The following is a 26,781-nucleotide window of genomic DNA, read 5'->3' on the forward strand; positions in this document are numbered from 1 at the left end:
AATAAAAGCTTTTAAGTGTATATGCATGCACATAGTCTCGAAGCTGCAAGATGGCATAATTGCTGCGGGACAATCTACTGCACACAGATTCCACCTGGGATCCCACCACAGATGTCTATCAGTTAAAATTTTCAGATTACTTTATGTGGCTCCACTCTGGTATCCAAACTATACTGTTCACATTGTTAGACTTGAATCTGTTCGGCGTAAATTTCTGAAACATATCGCGTTTAAAACTGATAAAATCTATCCCGAACAAGGATACAATCAGCCCTTCTTACTCATCAGATTCAATATGCTTTCCCTTCATCAGGAAACCATTTGTGCAGGTTTGCTTTTTCTGTTCAAATTATGTAATGGTCGTATTAAGTGCCCGGAATTGCTAGCAGCTCTACACTTTGTTGTGTCTTACATTAATACTAGAAAATAAAACATTTTTTACTTACAAACACATAGCACAAATTTAGCAAAGAAAGAGGCTTTATACAGAGCATGCTCTTGGTTTAACTTGGTCCATTTGAGTCTGGATGTCGATCTCTTTAATATGTCTTCTCGTCATTTAAAAAAATTATTGTTAAATAATATCGTAAACCTATTTAGTTAATATGCCTCTTATATATATTTTTTGTTCTTGAACATATTTTATGATTACCTATTAGTTATATTTTTATATATGATTATTATTATTTTTCATGATATATGAATTGTTATTACTTTTATTTTGATATATTGTCTTAGTGATTAAGATTAGATTCCTGTTAGACAATAAATATATTTGAATTTGAACTTGGCGGAGTGTTGTTGGATGATGCTACTTGATGACTCCTCTCTAAGAATTAAGCTCCGGTCCTGAATAGCTCGAATCGGAGTGAAAACAGTGAAATTGGTTTTTAAACTATTCAAACATAGACCATTTTTCTGGCACCACCCGGCAATATCAGCTATACACTTGATGGCTTTTGAGTGGATTGACTGATAGTCAGTACCTGAGACGACTGCTAATGTATCGTCGGAAAAAAGTGTTATGTAGCTGTCATTTAGCAGGGGAGGCAAGTCATTAATAAAAAGTAAAAACAAAATGGGCCCAAAAACACTAACCTGTGGAACCCCAGTGACGACAGTTGCCCAATCAGATATGGTCAGTGACCATATCTGATTGGGCAAATTGGCCATATTGACTGACCATATCTGATTGAACAGCCTGGGTTCTACCTGTCAAATATGGTTCATGCCATTTATAAGCCGGACCTCTTATACCATAATTGAAAGATCATTTAATATTAAAGCATGATTAATGGTATCAAATGCTTTAGTAAGATCAAAAAAGATACCAGCAGATTTTAACTTTAATTCAAAGTTATTCAATATATCTCTACAGGGTGAGTTTTTTAAAGTGTTACAATGCGATATGTCAAAAACGGCTGCAAATTTTTTTTTGACATTTTGGTGACATTTTAAGTATACCGGAGGGCACTTTTTGTGATATTTTTGACATTTGTCCCTTCACCCCCCTAAGAGGGGGGGAGGGTCACTTCCTTATTTTAAATGGAATGACTTGTTTTTTATTCTTAAATACGAATATACACAAAAAAATGAAGGATGTTTACAAAAAATTTTTAAAATTGCTCTGCTGGTTACGGAATTATGATCAAAAATGTTTTGATTAAATTTAAAAATAATTCGAATATTTTACCATAATAACAGCCGATTGCCATGGAAATCCTACTGTTTATTTTACTAGTATGGATGGAAATGAAAATCCTAGTAACAGTAGGATTTCCATGGCAACATAACAAGCAGTGTCACATAAAAATTTTGACGTGTTATTAACAAGTAAATTGTGTTTAAAAAGAAAAAAATGGAAGCGAATTTCAGTGTAGAAGTAGATATGTTGTTAATTTTGGGGGAGTGCAGAAAAAATTATAGGGAGGCTGCAGTAGTGTGGGCCGAGAGGTTTCCGGATATTCCAAAATCTCATATGGCCTTTAAGAGACTGGAGACCAGAAGTCGTATGACTGGTAGTCTAAAAAGTAAACGACGAAATCAGATTAAAACGCAAACAGATGAAAATAAGGCAGTTGCTGTATTAGGAGCAGTAGCTATTGATCCTCAAATCAGTACCAGGCGGCTTGCTTTAGATGCTGGAATTAGTCAATCATCAATTATAACAATTCTGCACCGGTACAAGTTTCATCCTTACCACATTACACTTCATCAAGAGCTTTACGGACATGATTTTGAGAATCGCATTAATTTTTGCAGTTGGATTTCAACAAAAATGCGTGAAAATAACCATTTTTTGAGAAACGTTATTTTTTCTGATGAGGCTTCTTTTAATAATTGCGGGCAGGTAAGATTTAACTTATTTAAATTAGAACATATTCAAGTTTTGGTTGTTTGTTTTTCTAAAAGGTAAACAGGCACAACATGCATTACTGGGCAGCAAATAATCCTCACTGGATAAGAACTGTACCAAATCAACATCCCTGGTCTGTGAACGTATGGTGTGGTATTTTCGAGGATAGAGTTATTGGTCCGCATTTTTTCCAAGGTCATTTAAATGGACAGGTCTACACAGATTTTTTAAGAAATCAGTTACCTCGTCTACTAAACCAAAATTTAAATCCTAACGTATGGTTTCAGCAGGACGGAGCTCCACCCCATTGTGCCATACAGGCCCGTACTTATTTAAATGAGATTTTTGAAAACAGGTGGATTGGTCGAGGTGGTCCTGTCAACTGGCCTGCTTGTTCGCCAGATTTGACCCCCCTTGACCTTTTTTTATGGGGATTTATAAAAGACAAAGTAATGGCTAGTGCACCTACAACTCCAGAGGACATGAAGAACAGGATTCGTTTTGCTTGTTCATTAGTGACACCAGCAATGTTACAGCGGGTACGAAACTCATGTCAAGAAAGGATAAGAAAGTGTTTGGAAGTCAAAGGCGGTCACTTCGAACAGCTCCTTAGGCATAATACATAGACGATAAATAGTTAAAAAGTAGGAAATAATTTGTTTTTATTGTAGTAGAATATTGGAATTATTTTTAAATTTAATCAAAACAGTTTTGATCATAATTCCGTAACCAGCAGAGCAATTTTAAAAATTTTTTGTAAACAGACTTCATATTTTATGTAGATTCGTATTTAAGAATAAAAAACACGTCATTCCATTTAAAATAAGAAAGTGACCGTCCCCCCCTCTTAGGGGGGTGAAGGAATAAATGTCAAAAATATCACAAAAAGTGCCCCCCGGTATACTTGAAATGTCACCAAAATGTAAAAAAAAAATTTGCAGCAGTTTTTGACATATCGCATTGTAACACTTTAAAAAAACTCACCCTGTATAAAGAGAGATTATAAATAAATAATAAATAAATAAATAAATATGCCTTTATATTACCGAAATAAAAAATTACAATAACAATTATAAATACGGTGAGATCTAGCCTATGGCTATTCTATCTAACCGCACACTTAAAAATAGTACTTCAAAATAATATATATGTAAGTTCAAACTATAAATTAGTAACTATAATTAAGCTTATAAAACAAAACGATCCTACACAGACATAATCATATCATACGTTTAATCATGTAATATAGTTAACTAAAAAGTGAAAAAAAGAAAAAACATGATTTTCGTAAAATACTAAACTATAAACTACTATTAAAATGGAGTTTGGCAGATTTTTTGAAGGAAGCGAGTAAGTGCTTACACTTCAGATCATGAGGCAACGCACTATAGATTTTAACACCGCATAATGACGCAAATCACATCCATGAATGCTACTGCAGTTTACCAGCTTCTCACACAAGTACCTGGGGACTCTACTGTGGACAGTTTTATAAATGAGACTAGCCATATAAACTTTGAATCGTTCTTCCAGCCTTAGCCATTGAGATTCGATAAATAATGGTGTTACATGGTCGTATTTTTGCTTACAATAACTAAATTTTAGGCAATCCTTACGTAATTTTTGCAAGCTATATTTATCTCTTTGAGCAAGGGCTGGCCAGAATAAAACGCTTCCATAGCTGATCACTGAGAGGACTAATGATTGAGTTAACTTTAACTTAATGTTAGTTGATAAAATATCTTTATACAAGTACTAGACTTTTAGTTTATAGTAAGCTTTTTGTAAAATATTAGAAACATGATATTCAAAATTAAGTTTAAAATCGATAAATATACCTACGTTTTTTTCGCAGCTAGTCGGCTATAGATTAACTCCTTGGATGGAGACATTCACGCCCAAATCATTCCACACAGGAATCTCAAAAACCAATAGTTTTGACTTAGCAACATTAAGAACCAGCTTATGGAAACTAGACACCTGCACAATAGCATCAAGATCAGAATTTATATTCCCTATGGCGGTATTAATTTGATTAATTGAAAATGAGTGATAAAGTTGAACATCATCCGCGTATTGATGCGACTTGCATGTTTTAAGAAACTCAAGAAAATCAGACGTGTAAATTTAAAACAAAAGTGGTCCCAAAATAATACCCTGCGGAACTCCCTGACCAATAACTACATATTGCGAAAATGCTGAGCCGAGACGTACTCTTTGCACTCTATTAGCCAAATAATCACAAAGAAGATACAAAGCTGAGTCGTGTAGGCCAAAATATTTTAATTTGGCAAGCAAAATAGAATGATCAAGAATATCAAATGCTTTACTATAGTCTTAGAGCACCATTGCAGTAGCTTTTTTATTATCCATAGCGCGAAGAATATCATTGCATACATGCAATAGTGCCGTTTCCGTACCATGCCGGGATCTGAACCCAGACTGGGTATCAGAAATAATTTTATTATTTATAAAAAACGTTTTTTTGCTGGTGCATGGCTTTTTCCAGTATTTTCGAAAGGGTAGGTAGGATGCTTATAGGACGGTAATGTGAGAGTTCAGCAGGGCTATTTACTTTGGGAATGGTAATAATTCCGCCTTTTTTTATTCGCTGGGAAATCTGGATAACGAAAGAGCCTTATTGATGATGTGTTATGTAAGGAGTAAGGTAAGGGACTAAAAAAGAAATCATCTTGATGCCAATAGCATCAGACCCATGGAGACAGACTTTATATTAGATATTATATTCTTAATATCACTCTCACTCATCTCCCTAAACTTAAACTTGTTCTCAACATTAGGGTGTACTTTATTAATATATTTAGTATTTATTTCATTATTAAGAGGTAATGAATTAGTTTTCGGAATACTATTAATAAAAAAAGAATTAAATTGTTCAGCATCGATAACAGTATTGGAGTGAGCTGGTAACTTTGAATTTTTAGGTGTTATATTAAGACACTTTAAAGTTTTTCAAAATGAGGCCGGATCCTCTCTAAATTTATAATTTAGAATTTTTTTTTTCATTTCGAACTGCGCTTGTTACCATATTTCTAATTTGCTTATATTCATTAAAAGAGTCTTCAGTTTTTAATTTTTTGTACTTTGTAAGCGCTTTTTGTCCCAATTTTATCATGAAACGTATATTATCAGTCATCCAAGGGGCTCTGGCCTTGGTGAATCTCGAAATTAAAGGGTGCATGAATATTAAACACATTAGTCAAATTTTGCTGAAAAAAGGATACCATTTCATCCACATCAGACAGATTAAATATATCTTGCCAATTTACACTAAAAATGTCATAAAGAAAGTCCACAAAAACGAAATTGGAATAATCTCGATAGGTATGAAAGGATGCGGGAGGCCGTGTTTTTTTCAACTTTAATCCGGTGGAAACCAAACAGTGATCAGAAATGTCGTCCATGTTGATTACTTGGACATCAGCCGACAGACCTGGATCTGAGGTAACAATAACATCAATCAATTTACGTGCAGTGGCAGAAAAACGAGTAGGAATTCGAACAAGTTGTGCTAAATTATATTTTTTGAAAAGTTTACTGAGAGCAGTACATCCAGGACTGTCGACTTGCAAAATATCCACATTCAAATCCCTACCAAATACCAAAAGATCAACCTCAGGCAAAAAACTAACAATAGCATTCTCCAAATCATCAACACACGAATTAAGGTTTAGGTTAGGTGGCCGGTACAGTGATCGTAGTACAAAACCAGTACGAAATAGTACAAAACCATAGCTGTTCCAATGCGCTACTCTGGGGAGGCGTGTTTAGAATTTGAAATGTTAATGAACTATTAATATAAAAAGCGACTCCGCCCCCATGACCATCTCTATCTTTACGTATAATATTATAATTAAAAATATCTATGTTGTTATTTTGTATTGAGTTACTTAACCAGGTTTTTGATAGCCCAATTACATCGTACTTTTCAACCCTTAAAAATTCGCTGCCAAATTGTGAAAAAAGTGATCGGACATGAGAAAAGCAAAAATTATTTTTGCTACTTGCAGCAGCTATAAGCTAATATGAAATAACAATACACACACAAAACGCTGTACGCCAATTGAGAAACAACTAAAAATCGAATAAGTCATAGCCAATAGCCAATATACCTTGTAAGCATCTATGCAAAAAGGAAAAAAAATCTTATATATTTCAACCTAAGAAGCGATTCAATAGTGAACCCAACGCAATACACATTTTTAAATTTAACAAAATAATATACATTCCCTAAAAAAAAATTTTTAAAATAACCGAAAAAATGTACCGAGCAATACATACATATGCGAAATCGTTATTTGGATCTTATAGCATTTGATGTAGAGAGTCCAAACTTGAATTCAAACTGATGACATGACAGTATAGCAAAAGAATCTAAAAACGCAATAAGTCTTCTTTTAAAAGATATTTCGAAGACCTGTGAGAATACAGACAGGAGAGCAATAGGCCTATAGTTACTCACTTCTGCTGCCTCCCCCTTTTTATATAGAGGTATGACAATAGCTGTTTTTGGGTCTTTAGGAAAATATCCAAACTGAAATGATAAATTCAGAAGATAGGTAAGTGGAGAGATAATATAATACAGCACATGCTAACAATAAGTAACCAGGTACCTCGTCTACACCGGATGACTTTTTCCTGGAGGAAGATTTTATAATCTCAAGTGTTTCACCCTCAGTGAGAGGGAATAGAAAAAGAGATTGGGATAAACTGTTAAAAGGCACATTCATAGGTGCCTGAAAATTATCTGTGATCTTTCGCACTGACTCTTCAAAAAAATTATTAAAGGTATTAGCAATATTAAGGTTGCCTGTAACTTTCTTTCCAATGTCAGTAACCAAATTAGGAACACACTTTGTTTTGCGACTTGAGAAGTTCGTGATTGAGTTAATAATTTCCCATGAGACTCGAGTTATATTGTTAGAAGTAAGCAACTTTGTTGAATTATAGGCTTTTTTAGCATTTACGATATTTTCTCTATGTACCTTCAATCTCCTTCTATAGGATGTCAGTAACTCATGATCGTGAACAGCCTTTAGTTGAGTATGAAGTAGTCTCAACTGTTTGCCCTCATTAATTATCAATGGGTGTTATCCACTGATAAGACTTTCTGTGAGATGGTTTCGATTTGTTTACATAAGGAAAGCTCATATTAAATAAACTGGAGAACGTGTCAAAGAAGTAAGAAAATTTGCTTAAATCGTGACTGATTGGATTTTCTAAGTCAAAACTCAGTATCTGAGCACAATGATCAGAAAACGCCACTTCATAGGTTTCAGTTGAAAACAGGTTCCCAGAGCATTGGCATTTTCCAAGGATATCTGAGAGTTTTGGAGTTGCGAAACTTTGTCATGAAGATATTTTAAAGTTAGTGAGTCGCAAACACTGCAGATAAAATCTAATGTTATGGTATTTTTGTTGTTGTATCACCTTTGTCGTTGCCTTATTCAATCCAGTGCAGGTCATACAAAAATTTCGACGGGATTCCCCACTGCAAGGAAGCTTATATTTGTCCTTTTCTGAAACAGTTTTTTTGGCAGGAATCGCATCTAAACTCAGCCATTATAAGGTAGACGGATGTTGGTATACGGGAACTGTTTATTAACTGAGAATTACATGCACAGCAAATAATGTTTAATACTAAAAGTTCAATAGAGTGCAGAGAAAAACACGCGGGTAACTTAAAATTTATAAACACAACAAAACAAATCAAAACAAATATTTAATACTAGCAGAGCCAACGAACGAAAAACACGACCGTCTCGTACGACTGCTAATTTAGGAATCAATATTCTTCTTGAATATCTTCAATATTATTATCTATTCTCTATATCTTTATAAGTACTGAAATCAGATCTGACAAATATTGCCACACCACCACCACCACATGAGTCCTTACAGTAGTATGACGCGACCTCATAGACAATTCAGTTTAAAACATGTGATCTCTATATCCTACAACTAAGTTTCTGCGATGCAGACAATCTCAGGATAGACATTTTAGTGTAAGAACAATTTCAAGTTAGCAAATTTAAGTCGAATGCTTCTTGCGTTTATATTAACTTATAACCATATCCAAAATAGGTTGACCGATTCACACTTTTTGAGAGAGTGTATTGAAATTTAATAGGATTTTTTGCAAAAGCAAACATCTTGCATTTCGAGATATTGAGATTTAATTTATTATCAGTGCACAAACCAACACATTCCAGATCACTCTGTAAAGAATGACAATGACTTATTTTTACGTTAGTAGCATAAATATTTAGATCATCAACAATTTTTTTTCGGATAAGGATAGTAATTAAGTTATTTATAAATAGCATAAAGAAGCAAGACTCTAGGTTAGAGCCCTGTGGTACCCCTGAAGAGGCAATAATGCGAAAAAAAGCTCTTGTAAAACACATACACTTCTGCCCTGCAGGTAGCTGCTAAACAAAGAGATAAGAGATATTTTCCTGATATTGTACTTCTGACTGAGCACTGGTTGAGGCCTAGTGAATGTTTTTTAATATCTGATTATGTTCCTATATCAAATTTTTGTCGTCAACAATCTATACATGGAGGAACCATGATCTTGGCTAGGCAAACAATTGAAACGATTTTTTGTAATATTGATAAGTATGATAATCTTCTGTTAGAGAATGTTTTTGAATTCTCTCTTTCTTTTTGTAAGCGTTTTAATTTATATATTCTTTGTGTTTATAGGCCACCTACAGGAGATATTGCTATGTTTTTGGACAAACTTGATTCTCTTTTATCCCAGCTGTCCCTACACTCTAATCTCTTGGCTGGTGACTTTAATATCAACTACACGGATGAAACCTTGCCACGTACTTCTCTTTTAAGTATTTTAAATTCTTACGACTTGAAAATACACGTTCTATCTCTCACACGAATAACTTCTTCATCTGCAACTACAATTGACTATTTCTGTACATATTTTGATGACGTTTTATGCACAGTACTCCCATCTGGTATTTCCGACCATGGAGCTATTCTTGCTAAAATGCCATATAATACTGTATTATCTTCATCTCATTATATGGGAAGAATTTTCAGCAGGAGAAATTTTAATGCTTTTTCTGCTGCTACAGCTTCGGTAAATTGGAATGCACTTGAAACAGCTTCTGACCCACTTACTTTATTTTTTCAAGTTCTGTGTGATAAGATCAATCAGTGCTTTCCTAAAATGAGGCTTAAAACTAATAAACGAAGACCGTGGTTTACAAGAGACCTTAGAATTTCAGCTAAAAACCTCCGTTTTTTGACTAAATTGTGCAAATATACCACAAATGAAAATATCCTTGTATATCATCAGAAATACCGTAGTCTGTACAGAAAGACAATTAAAGCAGCAAAATCTAATTATTATAGGGATCGCTTAAATATGTCATCAAATAGGCAAAGAGAGTGTTGGTCGATTATTAATGATTTTAGACATTGCCATAGAAAAGTATCTGAACCGGAGTTAAGACCTGACATTTTAAACGACTATTATTGTAATATACCTAATATTTTGCTTAAGGGCATTCGTAGTAACATTGATCCCTTACACTATTTTCAACAAATGTCGGTTGAGCATTCAGTTTTCGTTCATCCTGTCGATCTTACCGAAGTAAAAAAAGGAAATCAAACACCTAAAAAACCATAAATCATCTGGAGCTGATGGGATATCTTCGAGGTTGTTTCTCTTTTTGCCTGATTCAGCCTTAAATGCTTTAGTTTCTGCCACAAACAATTTTTTACATATTGGCATTTCTCTTTTATGTTTAAAAGAGGCAGTGGTTATCCCTCTTCATAAGGGTGGAGATTTGGATCAGCCTTGTAATTTCCGTCCTATTTCTATTTTGTCTACCCTCTTTAAGATAGTTGAAAAACTTGCAAAAAGCAGAATTTTGTCCTTTTTACATCATAATGGCATTTTGTCTGCAAATCAGTTTGGATTTCAAGCCGGTAAAGGGACTCATGATGCTATTTTTAGCTTTTTGGAGACCGTCTATGTGTCCTTGAATTCTGGAGAGTCATCGGCGGCAGTGTTTTGTGATCTATCCAAAGCATTTGACTGTGTGGATCATGGAATACTGTTATCTAAGCTCGATAAATATGGTTTTAGGGGCGTAGCGTTGCGATGGCTTGAGTCCTATCTATCAAATCGTACTCAGAAGGTTACAGTGTCAGAGCGTTTGTCTGCTTCTAGATTCCTAAAATGCGGCGTTCCCCAGAGTTCAGTGTTGGGACCACTGTTATTTTTACTGTATGTGGATGACTTGAGTTCATTGAAACTGCAGGGCAAGGTGGTTCAGTTTGCTGATGATACCACCATACTATCGAGCCATAAAAATTCTGATTATATTAAGACTTGTATCCTTGAAGACCTTCAGATTTTATCAGGGTGGTATGCTTCCAACAGGCTCGTGTTTAATGTAAGAAAGACGTCTATTATGGGGTTTAAGTACGATATTCAGGGTCTGATGTTTGACGAAAATTCCCTCTTGCAGAATAAAGAGTGCTGCAAGTTCCTAGGAATTACCATTGATGGTCGCCTTCGGGTTGAAGATCATATTTTACATTTAGCTAGGAAATTATCTTCTGGATGTTTTGCAGTAAGAATGGCAAAACAAGAGCTGGGAGGGGTGGTTGCACGTTCAGTGTACTTTTCACTTATTGAATCTCATATTCGGTATGGCTTGCCTTTTTGGGGTTTAACCAATAAGGGGTTACTTAACATTGTCTTTGTTATTCAAAAAAAAAACAGTTAGATACCTGTGCTCTGCTAAGTTAAGAGATTCTTGCAAGCCCCTCTTCATTTCTGAAAAAATCCTAACTCTTTTTTTACTCTTTATCTTAGAAACAGTTGCTCTTATTTACAAAATTCCCAAACTATCCTCTGACACTGGCCATTTGACTCGTCGTGTAAATGATGTTCCCCTTCCTATTCCTACGTCTTCCCTTACCAAAAACTCATTAATTTACATAAGTAAAAAAATTTACAATCATGTTCCTCTATGTGTTAGACATATATCGGATGTTAAGAAATTTAAAAGAGAATTAAAGACGCTTTTATTGGCTAAGGCATATTATAACCTGGATGACTTTTTTAATGATAGGTTTTAACCTTGGACATGTTGGAAAGTTTTTTTTTCTCTAGTTTTGTCAACAAGTTTACCTTTATTTAGTAATTGATTGTTTTATTTAGTTATCTTTAATTCAAGTATGTTCAGAAAGTTTTGTCTTCTTGTGTTTAATTTTGTTCATTGTTTTGTCAATTTTTGAAATTGTATTTTTGTTTTGTTTTTTTAGCTTGTAGGATGCTTGTACACAAGATTATTCTTACGTAATATAGCACATTTTCTTTCTTTCTTTCTTTCTTTCTTTCTTCTAAGATAGAACAGATATTTTAACAAAAATAAACTTTAACATTCAATGATATTGAGATAGCTATCTTCTAGTGATGTGATTTGAATATGAATGCTTTCAATAATGGAATTGTAAGTTTAATTATGACTCACATTCATAATAGTCCATAATTATGAATATGAGGGTGTATTTGTAACATCGAAAGCCATCGGAATTCTGGTCCTTCTTAACTCTTCGTAATTATAAATTATGCCTTTGAACATGCCATACAAAATTATTCAGGAAACATATTTTTTATATTACTGACGCGATTAGATATTACTTATTACAATCGACATTTATTTATTATTTTCTCTAAAACATTCACTATTTTGTAATGCTTAATATTATGCAATAGGAGATAATAAAAGGCATTATTAGAATAAAGTGATTTATTAACCGAACCGCATTAAAAGATTATGAAAAAATTAATATTATAATAAGCGATTTTAGGCGAATAACCAAAGCGTTTTGGTTTTTACCAATTCCTGATTGGTATTTACCAAAACGTTTAGGTGCTGTTGCTTTTTAAAAACTGACGTCATCAATCTACTGTCAAAGTTGTTACCAACATTACCGGTAAATACTCAACTGCCTAGTAGTTTTTCATTTTTGGTTAAATGGTTATTTGAAATGCCAAGACATCCTTAAAAAAATAATAAAAATAAAGTCTGAATTTATATACGTTGTACTCTATTAGCCGAAGTTCTGTTGAAGGCACTTTATTAGAAGGGATATATTTCTCCTTCAAAGCAATTATTTCTTGCGTTTCGGAATAAAGTGACTGCCGTAAATATTTTAAAACCAACACGAAGTTTTCATTGAAAAAATCAACAGCCAGTAAGCACATACGTCTTATTCTTGGATTAGGAATATCAGCATTACAAATAGTAATGTAACAAAAAATACTTCCAAAACAACAAAACATAGATCTCAAATAATATCCTGTAAGAAACACTTGGGTCCATAATTATTTATTTAATATAGCGGCCTTGTCGACCGAACCGAGATCTAGGAACCCAATATATTTGTTTTTGTTGCGATATCGTTTTTATTGATGTTTCAGTTTTTCAGTTTTTGGTTGTTGTGTTTAAAAAGAGTGGATTAGAGTCTTACGAATAAGCCATACGTTTAGCCATACGAATAAGTACCTTATATAACTTGATAATTATTGTATGCCATTAAATTAGTTTGTTTTGAGAAGTATCGCGTTTTATTTTGCTTACAAGTCAGAAGTGGGATAAGAATTTAAGCTAGTAATTAACCGACCTCCTGACAAAATGGGAAAAACTCATAAAAAGGGCGAAAAATCGAGACGTAGTCGCGACCGTGGGTCTCGCAGAAAACGTACCGGTGATTCGTCGTCGTCCAGTATTACGGACAGTGATACGTTAAAAAAATAATTGAAAGTGCTTAAAAAACAAATTATTGACGAACTTAAAAATACGTGCTCAAGGAGTGAAATCTGGTAAGGAAAAAGTAAAAGCAGTTCTGGATATGCTATTATTGTAGCACCACTTACAAGTTTGACAAGAAAACATGCCAGATGGATATGGCAAGTCCTCATAAGAATGCTTTTGAACAAATCAAAAGGGCACTAGCAAACGAGCCAATCCTTACTATATTTGATTAAAAGTTAAAGACCTAGTTACACACTGACGCATGTGCGATAGGTGTAGGAGCGATATTACTGCAGACTCGGAAGGAAAACAACACGTAATATCGTATTTCAGCAAGCAGACAACAAATGACAAAGACAATACCATGCATATGAACTGGAAACTATGTTAGTGGTAATTGGCCTTACGGTATTTTCGAGTATATCTATTGGGAATAGATTTCAAGGTCGCTTTCAAAGAAGGACCTTTTACCTAGAATTGGACGTTGGTGGCTAGAAATACAAGAATATTCATTCAGTATAGAATATCGCCCAGGCTCACGAATGACGCACGTTGATGCATTAAGCAGGAATCTAGTTTATGATTATGAAGTATTTACGATAGACATTACTGAAGATGAATGGATTATTGGAGCTCATCTTGTAACTGATGAACAGTTAAAAATAATTAGAAAGATACTTGTATCAGGGAATATTACATACGAGAGTAAGTAATATTTCAAGGAATACGAACTTAAAAATGATAAAGTATATCGCAAATTAGATAATGGTAATACAGCTTGGGTGGTTTCCAAGGTGGCCAAAATGTAAATATGTCGTCTTTGTGTCGTCATCTTGACATCTAAGTGCTCAAAAGACGTTACAACGAATCCAAAAAAATTATTGGTTTCCTAAGATGCGAAGGTTTCTTACGAAGTACGTAGGTGCTTGTTTAAATTGTGCTTATTATAAAAACAATACATTAAGTAGAAAACAGTACAAATTGAATCCCATCGAAAAGCAACCAATTCCTTTCCACACGATGAGAAACACTTGGGTTCATTATTATTTACTTAATATAGAGGCCTTGCCGACCGAGCCGAGATCCAGGAACCCATTATATTTGTTTATGTTACGTTATCGTTTTTATTAATGTTTCAATTTTAAGATTTGGGCATTTGGTTGTTGTGTTTAAAAAGAGTGTGTTTCGTTCTCTCTTCTTTTGTTACTTTTTGCTAATTTTACTTATTTTTAGTTAACATAAGTTTTCTTTAAAGTTTAATATATTTAACAATTAGTTCGGTAATACTTTGTTTATTTTGATTTATTTACATTGATTTTGCATATAAAAGTTCACCCGGTATAACACACGCGTTTCTTGGTAAATTGTTAATATTTAAACACGACCTATCTTACATTTCCTTACTCTCTTACTCCAATGTTCCTTCCATAAAGCCTTGCTCTTTTATCCTACTTTACCTTATGGATCCCTCGGGGCGAGAGGAGTAAGCTATTTGACCGAGGTCATACGCCAAAAACTTAAAATACGGAACAGGTGTGCGATACCGGAAAGCAGTAGTACTACGGCAATTATTGAATCGGTACCTAAATCTCATGCGAGATAATACCGAAGTGCATCACGTCTTTGTCGATTTAATGAAAGCTGATTGGGGTTCCTTATATCAACATCCTTTACTTCATTTATTACTAGGGTAAGTCGAGTCATTCTTTTTTCCTTTTACGTTAAATTGTGTTTTTTCTTATTTTGTTTCTATTTTATTTCGCTCATTACATAGTCACTAAGGGTGTGCGTCGAAAACAGAGAGATCACCTTATTTCAGTGTGACTGGAGCAGCGTCCCTATTTTTTTACAGTCTGGCCTTGATAACTTGATAAATAATTAAGATCGAAATAACCTTGATTTAAGTATTTAAACATATGTTATAAACAGGCCCGAAACAGAGTGGTTTAGAGTCTTACGAGTTTAGCCATACGAATAAGTACCTTATATAATTTGATAATTATTTTATGTCATTATATTAGTTTGTTTTGAGAAGTATCGCGTTTTATTTTGCTTACAATCCAAATGAACGAAATTAGAAATTATAGGAACTACAAACACAAGAAATAAATACAAGAGATTAGGAAATATGATTATTTATAAAGGAATATTATGTAAGAATGCAGTACACAAAATAAAGTTATTTTTGTTTATTATTTACTATTTATAATCAATAAACACTGGTTAAACCAAAACGTTTACACGAAAACAAGTTGTGATGTCAATGTAGTTGTTTAGCGTGTAAAAACCAAGGATAACCGCCTTAAGTACTAATAAATTGTGGTTATTCGCCTAAAATGGGTTAATGTGTACTCTACGTTATAAACTTAACAACTAAGAACCACAGAATCACACACACATAAAAACGCTTACACTTCACTTTAGGTAAAAGTCCCTTGAACCCATAACTGATATTTTTTATGTTTATTCTTTTGGACACCGCATAAAGATCCTTTAAGCAAGTAAAAAATTATTATTGTCGATTATTATATTCCAACATTGTATATATTAAATATTTGTTTCAGGTCAGCTACCAACCCAGGATCTCTGGATCGTCTTTCTTCTCCTTCTTGCAGTGATTGCCTTTATTTGCATGCAAATGAACTACTTAAATAAAGCTTTGGATATTTTTGACACTACTATAGTCACACCCATTTATTACGTCATGTTCACGACAATGGTGATAGTGGTGTCAGCAATTTTATTCAAAGAATGGTCAAGGATGAATGTACAGAGCATTTTCGGAGCCCTTTGTGGATTCGGAATCACCGTAGTGGCGATAGTGCTGCTTGGCAGTGGTCAGAAGGAGAAACACTCTTTTACTAGGGGTACTAGTGTTAGGGAATATGGAAGTCATCACGTTTATGTGTCTTAATTAGACATGCCTCATATTTCTTTCAATGTGATTTTACGAGACAAGTATTTAAAAATAATTAATTAAGGAAAAAATTAAAGGAGTTTTACCGAATTTGTTTTATTATTCAAATATTCGACAGGACTCCAAGTTGGCATAGGTTCTAAAGGTCAGTAAATTAAGTTAAGGAAACCCTTTTCAGGAATAATTAAAAATATAGACTGTAGTACTGTATATCGATTGACTATTATGCCCTCTGAATGTCGAGGAGCAGTATGGATCGGAAGCGAAAATGGGTTTGTGACGTCATAAAAGCGGGAAATTTAAAATTTGATTATGGCGCCAAATTTGAATTTCGCTGTACTATACCGTGCGGTCAAAATTAGTCCTCGATTTGTGACATTTTCTATTTGCGTACTATAATTTCTGAAAGACCTATTGCCTACTAGATCCATAGGTCTGGGTTTCAAAAATTAAATAAGAAATATTCACAAAATGTATTACTATAATTATAAGAAGAGATTATAGCAAAAAAATTCACAAGTTATACAATCAAAAATTAAAAGTATTAAAATTCTAAATTCCATAATGTATAAACTAAATTTAATTAAGAACTTTGTTGTATGAGGAACAAACTTATACACTGTGTTAGGGGCTCGATTTCCGATACTTTAACCACGTGTTGTTCGTCCAACTTCATCGACAAAAAACCATATACAGGGTGTCTAAAAGATCTGTACAAAATCCTAGGACATATTCCTGAAGTCAAAATAAGCCGATTTAAAGCAACTTACCTTAGTCCAAAGTTGCTTCGTCCTTAGTTGCAATTACTTGCAAGTGTGGTTTTTATTTTTTGTAAAGGAAACAATTTCCCTAACGCTTTTGAGTAAAAAAGGTACTCTTGTTACAACCCGCTAAAATTAACCGTTAGCAAGATATTTCGTGTTTTACTTTTTTGAAGCTGCACCGGAATAATAAACAATTGAATCGTTTATTGTTGAAATGAATTTTAAATTGACATCATACTTAAAGTGATGAAAGAGTGAAACTGAAAAATGTTGTTTTTCGTTTGGTGGTATGCCTCTTTTGCTTGTCTCTAGAGAAACAACGTTCTTTTTATAAAATTTGATCCCACCAGTTCTTAAAATCCAAAATGTCATTGCTATCTATTTCCGTTACAATGAATTTCCTACTCGCACTTGACATCAATTGAGTAAACTTGTGTACAAAAAAAATTCTGTCGAAGCACTTCAAAAGTTTTTTTACAGTGCCAAAATCTCTATCGCACGGCAAAAACGAGTGCCCTCTAATCGGATAGATCTATTCTACTTTTTTAAATCTTCCTTCTACCAATGTCATACACATTCTGATGACTGTATTGTTATTTTGCCCAGAGCAATTGTCACAAAATAAAAGCAGTTCCTCCACACTATCTGGAACATAGTTTTTTATGTAATGTAGCAAAAAAGAACATACCTCGTTCGGACCTTTACTTCCTTTGAAACTTTCACCGGTTTTAAAGTTGTGAATATTAAACACGTTAACAGTCAATTGTGTAAGGTAAAACAGATCTTGTACGGGAATTTCGGGAAGATGGAGGTTTTGCATATAATTAAACGATAAGACTAACACACTTTCATTAGTTTTGCTACGAGTTTCAGCTTCCTTGTGATATGTGTAAAATTTTTTGGCCCTTCGTTTGTGGACAATTAGCTCAACAGCAGCAGTCCGTTTGGCCGCATCACCAAGTAAAGGACTTTTAATCTTAACTCCCAAGTTCCTCACACTTGCAACATGTATCTACCTGAGGTCGACCAAAACGGTAGTTAAAGTGTTCCTTAAAATATTTCAAGTAATATCCATTATAGAGGAATCTGGGTGTTTTTTTTCTTTAAAAAGTTGATACATAAGCTTGACGTTTAATCTTGCATCAAGATATGAAATAGGTTTACCAGAATAATGTGTCTGTTTAAGAGGGAATGATTCAACATGTCTTATTAAAATATTGCTTTCTTCGGGAATTGCATGAACCTTTACAAGGTGTCCCCTTTTTTCACGTGGTGTTTGATTGTTTGACAACAACATTTTTATGCGTTCTATTTTCTTTTTAGAAAAACCGTTCAAGCTAAGAAATGCTTTTTGACAAACACGTACCCTAGTGTTACCAACAAGAACAAAATGGAAATAGGTACATGATTTTTTTCATTACTTCATTTTCAGTAATATTTTTTCGTCTTCTACTAACGCTGCGTTTTTGTATAAGCCCTAGTAGATATATATCCTGAATATCTTTTATTTTTAATCTATAAAATTTGTGGAATATTTCATCTCTGTCGTCCTCATTTATTTTAGTAAAACATTTTAAGAGACATCTAGAAAAACACAACGATGCAAATAGGAAGTTAAACTAATATAAAAAAATTAACTTACTTGCATCCTAATCCAATTTTCTTTTCCGGGACTCTTTTTCTTCTGTAACTAACATATGAAATACCTTTTATTCTGCTCTGCCTTATCATTTCGGGTATATTCGTCGTCATGTCTCACACCTCTCTTTCTTTTTTTAACTTCGGTTTGTTCACTATTCGAATGCTCTACCATTTTTAAGTCTTAAAAACAGCAACAGGTCTTATCAGGACAAAGTAAACAATGCAAATAGCAGCCTCAATTACGAAGCAAAAATCGTTAAGCCACGTGACGTTTACTTAGTAAGTTGTTGAAAGGGGGCAAGCGACGCCACTTACCTTCTTTCTACACTAAATGCAATTTCGAAGCATAAAGTATATACATGCAATGCATCAGCGCTTGTCTCATTTCAACACCAAATGACGCGAATATAGAAAGAGAGAAGGATTTTCACAATAACTCAAAACAGTAGAAAATGGCTCTTAACCCCTTTCAACAATAAAGGATTCAATTGGAATGAAATTTTTTGTGTTGTTACACTTAACGTAGTTTGCAGAAAGACTTTTTTTATTCAATGAGAAATAATAATTTATTTAAAGTAATTTTAATTATTATAGACTTATAACAATTTTTTCTAAACGACCTCCCTCAACATGAATACACATTTCAACACGGCGTAAAAAGTTAAAAAGTACTCTTTGCATCAACTCGGTGACTGCATTTTAAATCCTTGCTCATAACTCTTCTTTTGTATTAATTGCTCTAGAATACCCCATCGCTTTTAAAGATCCCCACAAAAATAATCTAATGGAGTACAGTCCGGTGAGCGTGGTGGCCAGTTTACAGGCGCGTCATCTCTTACAATCCATCTGTTTGGATATTATTGATGCAAATAATTTCGAACATTTAAAGTGAAATGTGGTGGAGCACCATCATTCATGAACCACATATCTTGCCGAAGTTGTAATGGCAATTCTTCTAATAAATCTGGCAGCGTATTTTGTAAATGTTCTGAATAGTTCACACCAGTTAGCCTTGGTGGTAAAATTACAGGATCGATTATAAAATTGTCAATGATTCCCATCCACACATTGACCTTAAACTCATGTTGAAAATGAGTTACTTTAGTGGCATTGGGATTCAGCGTAAACACGTTCACTATAAAAAATAGTTACACCACTTCTCGTAAAACATGCTTCATCTGTAAACAAAATTTGCTTAGCAAAATTTAAATTTTGTAGTCTGTTTTCATTAACAAATTGATAGAAGCCCAAACGTTGTTCAAAATCCGTAGGCAAAAGGTCTTGTACCTTTTGGATGTGGTATTGATAAAGCTGTTGTTCTTCCACATCCTTAGATGCTTGTACTTCTAAACCTCAGCGTCTGGTGGTTAATGTAGGATCTTCATGGATTCTTTCCAAAATTTGTTCTTTCATCTGCGGAGTCCTTATTATACGGTGCATAATTGACAGTTATAGGAGTAACACTAATGGTTACGCGAAGGCGTCTCTCAATAGCGGCAAATGTTTGATGATTTGGTATACGCCGATTTGGAAAGCTTTGCCCCCTAGCACTTTTGCGGCCATTTTTTTCACAATACCCAAAAACTAATAAAATATCCATTATTTCATACCTTTGTTTATATTATTTAATTTATCCGAGCACTCAGGTCAAGAATTATAGACCAATAAGTATCCTTGTCAAAGTTCTATGTCAAAACTTTTGAGAAGATTGTTTATGGTTTTTTTAATTTTTGACAGACAACGTATACGGACTTCAGTAAAGCTTTTGACCGCGTCAATTATGCAATTTTGAATCAAATGAAGTACAGACTCCATCTGGTGTTCCCCAAGGATCCCACTTGGGGCGTTGCTTTTTAACACCTTTATCAATGATATTGAAAATTGTTTCATGAATAGTTCTATCTGAAATTTGCGGATGACCTTAAGGTTTACCGTAGAGTCTCAAATTTGGATGTGTTACATGCAGATTTTGCCCTAAGCATGTAACATGGGATTTCATATACATTCGGGCAAAAGTTTATGGGTTTTGGTATCGGCTTGAAAGGGTTGTGTGATTTACAGTTTTATAAATGGAATTTGGGGTTTGATAGTAATGCAATTTATTTTTTTTAAGGCTTTTGGAGTTTGATTATTTTTAAGAATGTATTTACCTACTCTATCCTGTCAGCACACCTCTGTGGAGTTAGTCGTATTATGTTTCCTTAGTCCCTATTCATGTACCTGGTGTTGGGAACTTTTTGACCTTTGGTTTGTTTGGCAAGAGTTTCTATGAGGCCGGTATATGTCTGGGGTATGGAGGGACTCCTAGAGGGTGCTGTTGTGCCACAGATTGCGCTATGAGTGGAGTAAATAAGACCTATTAGATGGTGATCCGTTAGTGTAGGAAAACTTACAAATACTTTCTTCTATAGCGGAATCATGTTGGGCAAGGTATCCTAATTGATTTGAAATTGGCCTCCCCAGTTTTGCTTGCTATATTTCCCTTCAATTCTTCAAGTTAAGTTTTAGTAAATAAACGTGCCCTGACATCTGGTTTCTAGCCCTACTAGCCGATTGACAGTAATGACTATTGACACACTTGTTGTTGTGGAGGTTTGGCAGCGTTGCTGTTTCCCATTAAAGTTTGGTTTCCATTTGGCGGATGACGGAGCGTCATAAATCAGGCAGAGCGACGTAAGAGGAAAATTGGAATTTCGTAGCCCCGTTGGGAAAATTTTTTTAGTTTTCCATGTTTTAGTATCCGAGCAGTATCATTTTGCTGTGGTATTGCGGAATTTCTATTTTGATAGAGTGAGGCTCCGCGTAGTTTGCACCAAGAGGCAGGGTCAGATCGTGTCGAAGAGAGAGAGTGACAAGTTCACTGCTAGTGTCACCTGTCACTGTCTGGAGTTGTCAGTTCCTTGTCCAGTCGGTAGCCATCCCGTTATCAGAAAGAACAGTCGACATTTTGTGGTTTTAAGGAAAATTTGAGTTCATCTTGCCGGTAATTCGGTTGAATGGAAAAATATTCCTCCCAAGTTTTGGGGTTTAATTTGATGAACGTCTAGTGGGAAGTTCTAGCCGAGAGGATTTCGGATTGACCTGATATTTTTGGATTTAGTCGGCTGCTCCCACATCATTTATGGGATTTTGAAATTTTCTAACCACAAAACGAGACTCTAGGCCTCGCTCACCACCTTAGGTATGTAGCAACATGTTGGTAATTGCCATAGAATTGATTGTGTGCTTATTTTACTGATTTTTTTTGTCCTCTATTTTAGAGGCCTCTCCTTTTTCTCATTCTCTCCTCTATTCTCTGGTCTCTTCCTATTCTCTGGTTTCTTCTGGTCATCCCAACACTGTTGGCAACCGGCTTAAGGGAGCCTCAACACAGCCTGGACTGAGCATTGTACTGTGGCTCTGCGATTTTGGATTGGAACTTGCCCGAAATCGATTTGCCCATGTGGTCGCTACCCTGGTTGTAGCTGACTCGTTTCAGAGCTGGAGAGTTAAGCTACCTTAGCCAAAATGCACAAGAGATTAGAGGACACGCAAGTTTTTGCACATTTTATTTTATTTTTCTCTTATTGAACGGTTGAATTTTTTGGGTTTATTTTCTTTCATGTAAAACAAAAACGTTAAGGAGTCCTTGTCTATTCTATTAACATTAACCTGAGGGTTTCCATTTGCGTCAAGCATCGACATAATTGATTTTGACATTGAGCCTGGATCACCTTGTAAGGGATCGGCTATTTGCTACAAATTTCATATTTAGTCATAGTGTTGGTTGTTGGTTAATAGGTTTTATTGCACCAACATACCATTAGTAGGCTTTCAAATTCGAACCTTACTATTTAAAAGTTTTATTTAGATTAAAGTGACTTGACTAGAGTTTGTAAAAGGTATTTAGGGCCAGTAAGGTATTGTGAATTAGGCTCCAAACATATACTTCTTATAAACAACACGTGATTACGTTTTGGATTTTCCCCTTGAACAGTAGTTCAGTGCGGATTTGTTTTTTTTTCCTTACTAATTCCTCGCCTTAAGCATACCTCAAGTAACTCTTAATTCTTTTATCAATTTTTTTTATTTACTTAAAATTACTACAGTATTACATTTTGACTAATTATCTAAATTTAAATATCTCAGTGGAATTTAATTTTTTATATAAATGGAAGTGACTATGTAAATTCTTTGATGATTATATCAATCTGGTGGACCTATGGATTGTTATTAGAGTTTTTCCCAAATTATTTTCAGCTTTTAGGATCTAGGTACAAGCATAAATATTATAGGTCATCATTTTCTTAATTAAGGGGGGCTTATATTACCATCATAATATATCAGGGTTTGGTGTAAAATATTTAAATCAAGTGGCGCTCTTATTAAAATTTCTCGCACTACCTTCTCCACTGTCTAAAAGCTGGCGGCCACCAAATCTCTGAATCTTTTAAAACAAAATTTGCTTGTCTGGACTTAAGGAAGGTAATTTTTTTGTGGTTGGATAGTAGGTATGACTCACATGGGTTGGAAATAAATTGGTTTGAACCGAGTTACGCGCTACATTTTGGCGCCCAACGTGGGACCAATAAAATTAAAACGTCACTTTCTTTTTGGAAATCTTGGAAAAATTTTTGGCAACTTTTTTTTTAATTTTAGGAGAATTTTTCTAGCAATTGGTACGGTTCATGGTGTTTTTTTATACAATTGCTGGTAATTTGTGGTATTTTCAGTGTAATTAGGTTGCCAACCCCAACTTAACTTTTGTGTTTTTTTCTTTTCCTCATTTTTTTTTCTGAGGTTTATTAAAGGTTCATTATGCCTCGAAAAGTACATGTTAATAGATTGAACAAGGACGAGGTTATTTATGAGCTCGCCATTAGGGGCATTGCTGAGGGAAGCGTTGAGGAGATGCGTCCTAGGCTGCCTGTTGCTTTTCAGCTAGAAAGGAATGGTGATAGTGTAAGGTTGCCTGAGTATCCTTTTTCCTTCGAAGAGGATGCACTGGCTGTTTATAAGAAGACCAAAGAGGTGAGCCTGTTGGTTGGCAAATTCTCTAATGGTAGGAAGAGTGGAGAATTTATGAAACTGCAGACCAAACTAAGCCATATTTTGAACCGGTTAGATCATATGGATGCGGGAGATGACAAGGACAAGGGAAAATCTAAGTCAGAACTTGTAGGGATGGTGTTGACCTTGCTGGCTAAATTAGAGGATACTGCGACTAAGCATGAGAGGGAAGAAACCATTCCCCCTGGTCTGAATCTGCTTGAATCTCAGGCTGGAGGTTCTAGTACAAGCCATATCACTGTTGAGGGCTCGGATGATGATGAACAAGTTTTCAATGCGAACCTTGGTGGAGTTACAAACTCTTCGCCCATCCCTCGATCATCTTCTACCTCCTTTTCTCGCGTTGTGCTTCCAAGCAAATGGAATTTGCAGTTCTCCGGTGACAAGAAGGGTCTATCTCTTAGTGCATTCCTCGAGAAGGTTGAAGAACTGAGAATTGCTCGGCAGGTTCCTAAGGAAATTTTATTGGAGTCTGGGATTGACCTATTTACTGGAAAAGCATATCGATTCTATTTGGCATATAGGCGTGATGTGCCTACTTGGGATGAATTCATTTTTTTACTTCGTGAAGAATTTCAACCCTGTAACTACAATGAAAAGTTATTCGATGAAATCTGTAAGAGGACACAAGGGCAGGATGAAAGTATAGGTATATATTTAGCAGTCATGGCTGGGTATTTTAAGAGACTCACCTGTCCCATATCTGAAGAGGCTAAATTGAAGATTCTCCTTCGTAATCTAGCACCCTTTAATCAAAGTCAGATGGCTCTGATTGATGTAACATCGATTAGTCGGTTGCGTACTCTATGTCGACGCTTGGAGGAAAGAAGAGAAGCAGTGGAGAGTTATTCACAACCCTCTAGGCGTGGCAATCTTCTTGAACCTGATTTGGCTTATATTTATGAAGTCACTGAAATAGAGGCAGGCATTTCTACATTGAATGTTAATAATAACCCAATTCGGTCTGAAGGTTTAGAGAATCCCTGCAGTGAAATCATTTGCTTTAGGTGCAAGAAGCCAGGTCATCGTGCCATAGGATGTACTCTCCCAAGGCCTAAGTTCTGTTTCCGGTGTAAAAAGGATGGCGTCACAGTAAAAACTTTGTCCCAATTGTAGGTCGGGAAACGCCACAGGGCGCTCCTAAGTCGAGACCAAGACTTGGTGAGTGCCGGTGAAAATATTGATCCTATTCTTAGTTATGTCCTCGATAATGCCCAGAACGATGAGAGGCCTTATTTGCGTGTAAATATTTTAGATAAGGAAGTTTTAGGTCTTCTCGATTCCGGTGCATCACGTACTGTTATTGGTTGGAAGTTGATTAACGAATTGAGATTTAGATTAGATAAGAACCAAGCCCCATCATGCACTATTGCCAATGGACAAAGATGCCAGAGTATTGGAACCTGTGAAATACCTATGACGGTGAGAGATCGGACACGTCTCATCAGTGCGATTGTCATTCCAGATCTTCCACATGTGTTGATTTTGGGCACAGATTTTTGGAGAGCCATGGGTGTTGTACCAGACCTTCGATCTGGACAGTGGTGCTTTTCTGGTGGGCCTGAGATTGCTTCTTTGAAAGTAGCTAATGCAACTATTTTGACGGAGGTTGAGGAGCTTAGGTTAAAGGCGCTATTGGATAGAAATTTTAGTCTGATGGGTGATAAATTGGGCTGTACGGACCAGGTTGAGCATGTCATAGTCGCTAAGGCCAAACCGATTAAACAGCGTTGGTATCGGGTTTCTCCCATAATGCAACAACACATAGACAGAGAGCTGGACGAGATGCTAAAACTTGGGGTGGTGGAGCCTTCGAAGAGTCCTTGGGCGTCCCCTGTCGTCATGGTTAAGAAAAAGGACGGTTCATTCCGCTTGTGTGTCGATTATCGAAAGGTTAATGCCGTCTGTGAACCAGATAGTTATCCTCTCCCTCAAGTGACTGACACTCGATAAGTTAGCCCAGGCTAAATATTTTTCTTCTTTGGACATTAAGTCAGCTTATTGGCAGATCCCTATAGCCAATACATCTCGACCATACACAGCTTTTACGGTTCCTAACCGCGGATTTTTCCAGTTTAAATGGCTTCCATTTGGTTTGCATAATGCCCCTGCCACATGGCAAAGACTTATTGATAGTGTCCTTGGCCCTGATCTTGAGCCGTTTGTATATATCTATTTAGAAGATATTGCAGTTATAACGCCCGATTTTGATAAACATTTGGAAATTTTGGAGGAGGTATTCCGTAGATTGCGCGAGGCCAACTTAACTGTGGATCGAGAAAAGTGTCAGTTTTGTAAACCCAGTCTAAAGTACCTGGGATATGTTGTTGACAGGCAAGGCTTACATGTTGACCCCGATAAGGTAAAGGCCATGTTGGATGTTCCCGTTCCTAAAAGTGTGACAGAGGTCAGGAGGATTGTTGGCACGTTTTCGTGGTATAAGCCTTTTATTAAAGATTTTTCCTCTGTCATAACTCCCATTACAGGCCTGTTGCGTAAAGATCGCAAGTTCGAGTGGACACCAGCATGTGATGCGGCCTTCAGGAAAATCAAAGAATGTCTGATTAGTGCCCCGATCTTAGCTGCGCCCGATTATTCCCTTGATTTTGTAGTCCAGTGTGACAGTTCTGGATACGGTATTGGTGCTGTTTTGGTCCAGCCATATCCTGATGATACCGAGAGAGTAATTAGTTATATAAGTAGGAGTCTGACTAGGCAGGAGCGAAACTTTTCTACAACTGAGAGGGAGTGTCTCGCAGTTGTGTGGTCTTTACAAAAGTTTCGCCCTTAGTTGGATCACTGATCATTACTCTTTGGTGTGGCTACAAAATATGCAACAACCTACTGGTCGCTTGGCTAGGTGGCAGGTTTAACTTCAACAATATGACTTCACCTTGATTCACAGAAAAGGCAAGGAACACATCGTCCCAGATATGCTTTCTAGAGCTCTGCCAAAGTTGGATATCCTCGGGACGGAAACTGTATCTCCGGTGGGTGATAAGTGACATCTTGGTATGGTTGAAAAGGTTAAATCTCACCCTCCTAAGTTTTCTGGTTGGAGAGAAAATGGTGGTCAGTTGTGGAAATATGTCAAAGGTCCATATCCAGAGTTGAACCCAGAGAGCAAAAACTGGAAATTGGTTGTCCCAAAAGGAGAGAGAAGCAGAATTATTGCAAGTGTTCATGAGCCTGCTACCTGTGGTCATATGGGAGTATATAAGATATTTCAGAGAG

The 26,781-nt window shown here is 35.5% G+C and overlaps 2 protein-coding genes and 1 long non-coding RNA gene across 3 annotated transcripts in view; 2 read left to right on the forward strand and 1 right to left on the reverse strand.

The window, feature by feature from the left end:
• LOC126742036 (magnesium transporter NIPA2) overlaps positions 1-16,183 on the forward strand; it is a 40,563-nt gene extending 24,380 nt beyond the window's left edge. Inside the window, exon 4 of the mRNA XM_050448564.1 lies at positions 15,741-16,183. Coding sequence (XP_050304521.1) covers positions 15,741-16,090 — 350 coding nt within the window. The 3' untranslated portion in view covers positions 16,091-16,183. The remainder of the gene's footprint in view (positions 1-15,740) is intronic.
• LOC126742047 (uncharacterized) lies at positions 1-20,745 on the reverse strand. Its single transcript, XR_007662471.1, has 3 exons — positions 20,649-20,745; positions 282-419; positions 1-214 (listed from the first exon to the last, which is right to left on the reverse strand). It is a non-coding gene; the product is annotated as an uncharacterized LOC126742047 (long non-coding RNA).
• Positions 19,322-24,849, forward strand: LOC126742033 (uncharacterized). The gene is made up of 2 exons (XM_050448560.1): positions 19,322-21,679; positions 21,759-24,849. Exon 2 carries the CDS (start codon positions 23,296-23,298, stop codon positions 24,661-24,663), a length of 1,368 nt encoding a protein of 455 aa, XP_050304517.1. The 5' UTR covers positions 19,322-21,679; positions 21,759-23,295; the 3' UTR covers positions 24,664-24,849.
• Positions 24,850-26,781: the final 1,932 nt, after the last annotated feature.

The sequence above is a fragment of the Anthonomus grandis genome, chromosome 11 (genome assembly GCF_022605725.1).
Source record: "Anthonomus grandis grandis chromosome 11, icAntGran1.3, whole genome shotgun sequence".
Taxonomy (NCBI): Eukaryota; Metazoa; Arthropoda; class Insecta; order Coleoptera; family Curculionidae; genus Anthonomus; species Anthonomus grandis.

Coding starts and splice junctions, on each gene's coding strand:
- LOC126742033 (XM_050448560.1), top strand. CDS start 23,296: ATGCCTCGAAAAGTACATGTTAATAGATTGAACAAGGACGAGGTTATT.